Raw genomic sequence first — 8881 nt, forward strand, 5'->3', positions numbered from 1 at the left:
TGACGGAAGTCACATTACTATAAATGTTCTTTCTGGAGCTGGAAATCTTCAGGTGATGGCATGGCTTAATTGAATACAGTGCAAATTTTTTTCAGTACTTTATGGATCTAGAATGACATGCAATGAATCTGCAATGACCTTCACTTTAACAGCTGATGCCGTCAAAGAACGATGTATCACAAACATCTGTATCAGCCTCAATAAAATAGTTTGGGCACTAAAACAAATCAGTAGCTAAAGGTTTGCATTCCGAAATACATTTGTGATGACAGAGAGCCAAACAATCCCACTAACCTATTTTTTAGCCCACAAACATCTCCCATTAAACTCACTTTGGTAGAAACAACTTGTATGAGACATCTGGATGTATGGACCCATTTTAACACATTACACTCTGCACAGGGGATCTACTGAGCATTTATGAACCAGAAATTCCTGTAAAATTTCTTTGCTAGGGAAAAGACCTCAATGCTGGCTCAGTCAGAAAGGCTGCATCTGAACTGACTGGTTTTGGAAGATGCATGAAGAGGCCATGTATACACATCATGGATGTGGCTGACATTTCAACTTACACCCCAAAATATTCACCAGGGAGTACAAAGCAATTATATATCCTCAACTTGACAGAAGGGAGGGGTTGGAATTTGCTTTCCCAATCATTCAGTACTCTGTTTGCAAAGGGTTTGATGTAACTCCTGCATAGTAATAATAATCCTATTGATTTACAGGGATGGTTTAGGCTCAGAGAGACCAAACACCCGTATTTTATATAGGCATAGGGGATTTCAGCCTCAATGTACGTAGAGGCTTTGAAACATGCTCTGAACATCAAAAAATCTGAGCTCTTCACTGGGACAGAGTTTGCATGAAGTTTGCTATTAATAAGGTTGCATGTGTAATGGGTTTGAACTGTGCCACTGATTTTAATGATAAGATTTTAATGGCTCAAGACCAACAGACGTACCCAATTTGAAACATTCTGAAATCCTACCATAGAACAGGTGTACTAGTTTTCTGTATTTTCATTAAATCAGTTTCTGTTCCCAGTCACCCCTGTATAAAATCAGAACAAGCTTCAGGCTGAGGGAACTGAGAGTAAAAACTGATTTAGTTTTCATTTTTGAGAAAAAAAAAAGTATTGCGTAATCAGAAGACTGCCAGCTTATCTCAATCCTTTTTGTTTTATGATCCATTAGTGTTTCAGACCTGACAGCCTCTGCCAAGGTACCACATCATGGTACCCTTCAGCTCTTCATGCTCTCTTCCCCAAAATGGAGAAGGAAGTGAGGATTCTCAGTGAACAACCTCAAGTCTAAAGCTTAACGTCTGAAAGTTAGGACACAGTACATTGCAGGCAGCAGGCTAAGAATAACAGGACAAACTCACGAGGAGAGAAATAACAATAAAATACAGGAACTCTGACTCTGCCTGCACAACATTACCTAATTCTAATGTCACGAAGAAGAAAGCAGTGTGATCGTGTGTGCAAGAGATAACAGGCTGTCAAAGCACCGCTTCTGCTCAGCGCCAGAAAATTAAAGTTTGATTATTCAGTAGAAGCTGAGCTGATCCGAGAGTCACACCAGTGTCCAGTTCACAGTGCAACTTACCTTCACAAAGAGCTCAATTTCAGGGTCCTTTCCTTCCCCATTAGCAGCAACAGAGTCTGTCATTTTTCACCCCCAAGGCTACCAGCTAATCTCCCGCTATTAAGTGGCAAAAAGAGGTTTCAGCTGCACAGCGGATGGGTTTCCCTTCCGAACAGCTCTCACAAAGCTCTTAAAATATCATTCGTAATGATAAAGCTCAAAACCAGCGGAGAAAACAAGTTTGCAGGTTAATAAATAAATAATAGTCATTTAAAAAAAGGCAGGCAGCAGAGAAGCAGTCCCTGTTATGGTTGTGTAGTTCTTCAGAGCAACAAGTGCTGCTGTGCTCTGGTACAGTATCCTCATCTGTCAGCTGCAGTTCTCACTGCCTGCCCAAAATAGCCCAGAGCATAAAAAAAGAGGGTGGGGTTAGCTCACAGGGGAGGAGACAAGCTCCTGGTACCTAGGGCAGGATCAGTCTCCCAGCAAATAATTCTGCTTTTCCCCCTTTACAGCACTTCTGTTGTTTCCTCCCTTATTCTACAGCTGGGAGCACCAGTAACAGGGGAAAATGGAAGGTCTGCAGCAGGCTGGTTTCATTGCTTTAAGCAACAGGGATGTTTTTTCCTTCTTTTCTGAAGGGTGTTTGTCCTGTTTCTAGCTGTTCAAAATCCTAATATTGTTATTGCTAAGAAAGGTAAGGAAAAAAGAGCCTAATTTCTTCACCCTGTGAATTGGTTGTTGCGTCAATGCAGGGAGTGTGCAGAAAAGCAAAGCTCTGCCCCGGCACCCTGAGTGTGGTACAAAGCAGTACAGAAGCTGAAACTGAATACTCTTAGGTGAGAAAAGCACCCGTGGTGCCACCACTTCTGATGGAGTTCAGGACCAGAGGAATAGGAATGGGGTTACGCGGGAGAACAAAGAGCTTCAGGGCCCTGAGAAAAATAAAATATTTGGGCCCCTCTGTAACTATTTCCCAGTGTGTCCCTCGAGGTGCTGGTTGTAGAGGGAGAACAGGAGAGTGATGATACACCGAGGTGGAGTATGGAAGAAAACCTTCATGGGCCTCAGCCTGCTATTAACATACTGTTGTCATCCATACTCCCTTCCTTCACCCTGCATTCCTTGCGTAACTCAGAGGTCGCCACACAACAACCCTAAGCGAGAGGTGGCACACGAGAGAAAGGCCTGACACAGTTAAAAGGCGTGGAGGAAGGGAGTGCTGGCATGGGAGGGGAGAGTCGACAAAGGCAAAGGGGTCGGGTGGGACCTCCTCCTCATTGCCATCATTGCCTGGAGGGACTTTGTGCCCCCCTGCCCTTGGGAAGTCCCTTCCTGCACCTCTGCCCGCCCTGCCCTCTGCTCCTGTTTAGGGATCGCCACAGCTCCAGCTTGCTGGCTGTTGGCAGCTCGTGCTGCCAGGCACAAGCAGTGTTACCTTCCCCTTCTGACACAGAGAGGCCTTTTGGGCATGGTTTTGACATGATCAAACAACTCGCCTTTCCTGAAAGTGCTCTTAGCTGTGTGCTTTTGTGATGATCTTTAATTCCCTGCCATGACCTCTAGGCATTTGATACAGGTCCAGAGCAGTGGCAGCCAACATCTCTGCAGCTCCTTGGGTAAGCTCTGCGGGAATTTCCCACAACAGCTGTTTCATATGCACTCCATGAAGCACTGAAATGGTTAACAAGTAAATCTCATTATGCTGCTGCAACTGTAATTACAACATAATCAACATTATAATTAGTGTAAAAGCATGCTTATGGTTTTTAGATCTAATTAGCACTCATTCAAATAACTGGAAGGTTAACTATAAGAGAATTAAGTGTTATTACTCCTTTGATTTCAAATTTTTACATGTAATTTTTGGACTAGGCACATTAATTGCCAAACATTTATAGTATAATTATTCTTAGGCCTACCGGCAAACTTCCAAGGACATGGGCTAAGCGTACTTACATGTGGCAAAAAGAACCATTGTGTTGTAGTTATATACTACAATTTTAAAAGTCTGCCAAAAGCGTAAGTGTAGTCACCATGTCTCTAAAATGCATCCCTAAATAATATATTATCAACTATATGATTATAAGCTTTTATTTTTGCTGAAAATTTGTTTTGTTGTAGCACCTCATGTGATGAAACAATTTCCCTTTAACGAGGGCTCCTGTAAACAGCAGGAAATGGGTCATCTTGACTGAGGTTACCTATAGCTCCAGCCTCATGGAAAACACTGGTTTGATATAGGCAAGTACTTTGAACAATTTATACCGCAGGACCGTATATATCAGCTCTGGAAGAGAAAATACTGCCAGCTAAGAAAATACTAAGAGAACAGTAAGGAGGTAATACTGCTAATGCTAAACCAAAATGTTTTAATAAAATCAGCATTCAAGATATCAGCACTTATAAGATGTGATGCATGTGACCTATTTGGATGTCTATTTTAGAATGAAAAAATGTGCCCTAGAAGTGTGTACTTTTTTCCACTGGTAATAAAGGGAGCCCAGGGTAACAAGCTCACATAAAGACATTATAATCCTCAAATCCCACTGTAATTATTAAGTAAAGGAAACCTGTGGTTTAGTGCCTGATTTCTATGCACGTGCCATCTCCCACTTCAGAAGTTGTGCGTGTCTTGCGCTTCTGAAAGTTAAACTCTAGACGTAGCAATTTTGGTAGTGACTCAACGTGTCAAAACATTTAAATCCTTCCTTCCCAATTACTGTCTGGGTTTAGTGGTGTATTACAATTAGTTTGTAAGATGAAGATTATTGTGCTGAGGCTCAGTGATGTAGAAGGGAAACTGGAATACAGAGAAAGGGAGCTAAGATGCCCTGAAGCCATTTCCATCCTGACCCAGATATAAACTACTGCAGGAACAGGCCAGACTCCATCTGGTTGAAGATGCTTCTGGGTAGCAGTGCCCCTGGAAGGTCCCTTCCCCATCCGCTTTCACCCATGAGGCACCACCTTGCACTCATCCCCTGCCCCACAACTTGATACAGAGTGTTCAGAGGCTACAGAAGCTGTGGTGGGAATACCACACATCTGGTATTCCAACTGTGCTTTTAGGTATCCACAGAGAGAATCACCCAGCCCACCTCAGAAAAACTCTGATTTTCAAAAATCTCCCTATGGAACCCCTAGAAGAGACCAAGCAAAACAGTCTCATAGAAATGTTCATAGAAATTGTTCATAGAAATGCTGTGTTTTTTAAAATAGATTCTGAAAGTTGGACTTAAGATAAACATTGTAGGAGGCAGTGAGTAGGAGGAAATATATATATATATATAGATAGATAGATATATGCACTACTTCAGGAATCTATTCATGCATTTACTGCTTTGCTGTCATATAAAACTGACTTATCACTTACATCTGGGTGGAACCTTTTTGACTATAATGGTTATTATTGCCTACACAGCTCTGTTTTGTGTTATGAAATCAGCTCTTTCTTCAGTCAAATTAAGGGTAAGACACTGATAAATAATTAGTATGCTCTCATTTTACTGCAAAGAATGAGTCGCTTAATTTGGCCTATCATTTTCTCACAAGTCAGAAGTAGCAGAGGCTTTGAGTTACGTACAAGAGCATTAGACACTGAATTATGAACTCTTCATAAGCCAAGTCATTATAGTTTAAGGTTTATGAGATATATAAATGAATATGAGCACGTCATCCCATTAATAAAAGAAAAGGACAGCTTCAGAAAAGGAACTGCCACATCTCCACATAAGACCTCTATTGTAGGTGAACTCTGACGCACTATCAGCTTTCACAAGCCTGATCCAAGCTTCACTTCCAGCAAAGATTTGTCCCGAGGGGGTGAATCAGAGGCCAAGCATCCAGGAGGTAATTCTATCGTGGAGTTCTCCAGCAGACCGCTAAGTTACCAAGAAGGATCAGGGCACAGAGCGCATCCATCCCCCAGTGCTCGCTTGGTGCTGCCACCCAGCTCATTCTGTGAGAGCCGAGCATTACAAGTTTTATACGACACAGGTAACGTTTTTCATGTTGTGAATAAACTTCCATTATGGATGAAAAGAACAAGTAAATTCCTGGTGCAGCTGCAGTAAATGGTGTTTGGGGCTATGGTTTTACCTGGGAATTATTTACTGTTTAGTTGTCTAAAAAACCACAACTAAGCAGCAACCAGGTACTAAACCAGCATGTTTGAATGGGTAATGAAAATATATCTTCTGGGGACAGTTCTGAATTACTGGTAATTTGCAGTTGCATTTATTGCATGCTAGTAGCTTTGACATGCCACTTATTTAACAAGTTAACGAATGCAAGGAATCAATCCAATAATTGTAATTTCCATTTGAATTACAATGCATCACTATCAAGCTCTTGTTTGATCTTCAGAAAAATCAAAAGGGATTTGTCTCTCGTATTTGGGGTCAGGCCGCACGTTCCCCTCCCCAGATGTACAAGACACGCAAGGATGTACAAAGCTCTTCTCATCAGCCTCACGCCAAGGTTGGGTGAGCAGGTATTTTCCCTCAACTCCAGAAATGTACAGTGCCTCCAAACATGTTGGCTTGATGGAACAAAGAGGAACTGTGATTTTGTTCCTTCTTATAAATTGTCCCACACTCAGGACCATGGAACAAGAGACGTCAAGCAATACAACAGGCATACAGCCTGAACCTCCCAAGAAACAAGATGGGATGGCAGAACCTAGGCGAGAAAACTTTGCGCTCCAATAACTGGCAAATTTGAGATAGCCCACTCTATATCCATCGCCCAGACATTGTGAATCCATCATAGCCATGAGCTACAGCAGCTCTCCTTTATCTTATTATGAAAATGCATTATTTTAGCTCTAAAGGTCTCTGGATGAAACTCAGCTGTTTAACAGAATAGTAGATCACAAGAATCAGCTCAGGCAGGAGTTCTACAAAGTAAGTTCTAGTCCAAAAGCATGAAATTATTTTGATACATAATTATGTTTTCACATGGATGCAGCATCAAACTTTGCTGTAACATTAATAAGCATTAACATCTTCAAGAGAAAAACCCACTGCTGTTCAGTGTGAAGAGGGATTTCATTATGGATAATTATCTCTGTGCTCTTGTTGAGACAGTCACAGCTAACCATTCATGAGGAAGTGGCACTTAAAAGGTACAAAATCATCTCCTAATGCTGCATTCAGTAGAGACACTTCTAGAGGGCAGCAGTTTATTCCTTTATTTCTTTATTTTACTATCATTCCAAACCAGTCATTTCAATTAAAAATGAAAGATACTTCCAAACAAGACTGAGACTGCTCTGGAAAGTGGTCTTGTAGGGGATACAATAGACAGCATTGCAGATCATCCCAAACTGTGGGCTATATGGATAATGCAGGTGATGAAAGAAGGAATGTAGATATCCTCAGCCCTTGCTTTTCAAAATAAATCCTCCATACTGTTAAGCATGATGAAGAAAAACAACACCAGGTAAGTGTGATGTACCTGTTATTGTTGACTCACTACTGTCATAAACTAAAATTACACTATTTGACTTACAAGTCTCCAACAGAGTAAGTAATGCAGATACCTGACTTAATTTACAAGTGTTCTTAGTGCAAGTCCCTATTTAGATTATTTCTGTTCATTTCTTGTCATAAATTAAGTCTAAGTTAATTAGGATTTGAAGCATGTACATGCAAACCAGGATTAAATCCCCCCTAGCAAAAGACCAACACACAACACACTACTCCTATCCCAAGTTATGAATTATTATTTACAGAAAGTGTTCAAAATGGCATGTACACCTCAGGCAGGTCTTGGGCTAGGTTCCAATTCCCCCCAGTAAATAAGGTCCAAAGAATGCACAATTGCTGCTGATTTTGTTGGATACATTTGTGTTTCACTCTGTTTAGCAAACAATTTGGCTGAAAGCAGAAATTACTTTTTATATTCTGATGCACATTATTTCTAAAAGATGAAGCCTCAACAACTCAGTTTGAAATTACTCATGACTCAGACTAGTTCCCATGGGTTCAGATGTTGGCATCAGTCATGTTTAGCTGTGCCAGACGAAGCCATAAAGTACCTGCATGGCAGGTTATGTGCATGGATTGCACAGACTACAGGATGCTCTGTGGTGCACGTACTATTTGGCTTAAGAAAAGGGCCTCTGGCTTTTGGCTTCCTCATAAACCCACACTTGTTCAGTGCGAAATAGCAGGGATCAACACCTTTACATCTCTTTCTGTGGCAGCAAAGTTTTACCTCCGGATACACTATGGTCCACCTCATCAATGGCAGTGCTGTATGCCTGGGTTAATGCAGCCGGCTGCCCTTGCGCCTTACAGTGAACTGTAGAACTCTTCCATTCTCCTTAGAAAATTGCCCTCATTCATTTTTCATTTCACCTTTTGGTACTTCTGTGATAAAGTTTCCACAAAGTTTGCCAGTGAACAAGCTCACTTTCCTTAGTGCATCACCTCAAGCTGTTATTAAATGAATGGTGGGTTGGTTGGTTGGGTTTTTTTTTTTCCTTCTTTGTTCAACTTAAGAGTTCAACATCTTGAAGCACCTAACGTTGACTTGGTGATATCTCATTTTAGTTTTTCTTTACTTAAGAACCCTTTTCACTGCAGAATTAATGCAGACAATCGGGATGAACTGGAGCGATGAGGTTAGTTAAGCACAGATGTGAACCTCCCTTCTGCAACTGCACTTTAACTTTCTTAGAGATTCACTGGTGACCACCATGCACAGGTTATAGGACTTCAGAGAGCACATCCCACATCCTTAAGGTAAAGACAGTGGTGGCAATTCTTAAAGAACAACGTAGCTTAAGACTGAAAGTAAATCTTAGTGTGACATTCAGCTCTGAGCACAGCCTGAACAGCCATGGGGTCTTGCTTGAGTCTGTCAGAACTGGGACTGCTGGTTAGTCTAACTAGAAAGATGTAACATTTTTTCCTCTTAAATGGAAGATTTTCCAAAAATTTTGCATCTTTTCCCAAAGTCATAAAATTTTTTACAGAGCATGTAGCAGGTATCACTTTTATAAAGAAGGTGTGGGCCCTTGGTCACCAGCTGCAATACCTGGCATCTACCTCGTAGATCATCAAAATGCCAAAGCCCAAAGTCATCTTTGAAATCTCACTGCTCTGACCTTGGTGACAACTATGACACAATTCTGTAGAAAATGGACTAGGTTTTCCTGGGATAACTACATCAGTTAGAAAAGTGCTAATGAGATACGGAGCCCTTTACTCATTATTAGGAATTTCTACACATTCCTAGGCAAGCAGCAAGTAAGAGTTGATGCCAGACCAATTAATAAATAT

The 8881-nt window shown here is 41.2% G+C and overlaps 1 protein-coding gene across 2 annotated transcripts in view; it reads right to left on the reverse strand.

The window, feature by feature from the left end:
• Positions 1-8881, reverse strand: part of CLIC5 (chloride intracellular channel 5) — a 72842-nt gene that overhangs the window by 49635 nt on the left and 14326 nt on the right. Inside the window, exon 1 of one of the 2 annotated variants that reach the window (XM_009710283.1) lies at positions 1611-1673. The exons of the other annotated variant lie outside the window; for it this stretch is intronic. Coding sequence (XP_009708585.1) covers positions 1611-1673 — 63 coding nt within the window. Of the gene's footprint in view, positions 1-1610; positions 1674-8881 lie in introns of those variants that run through there. 2 annotated transcript variants of the gene reach the window in all.

This window comes from Cariama cristata, unplaced genomic scaffold (genome assembly GCF_000690535.1).
Source record: "Cariama cristata isolate BGI_N322 unplaced genomic scaffold, ASM69053v1 scaffold10831, whole genome shotgun sequence".
Classification (NCBI taxonomy): domain Eukaryota; kingdom Metazoa; phylum Chordata; class Aves; order Cariamiformes; family Cariamidae; genus Cariama; species Cariama cristata.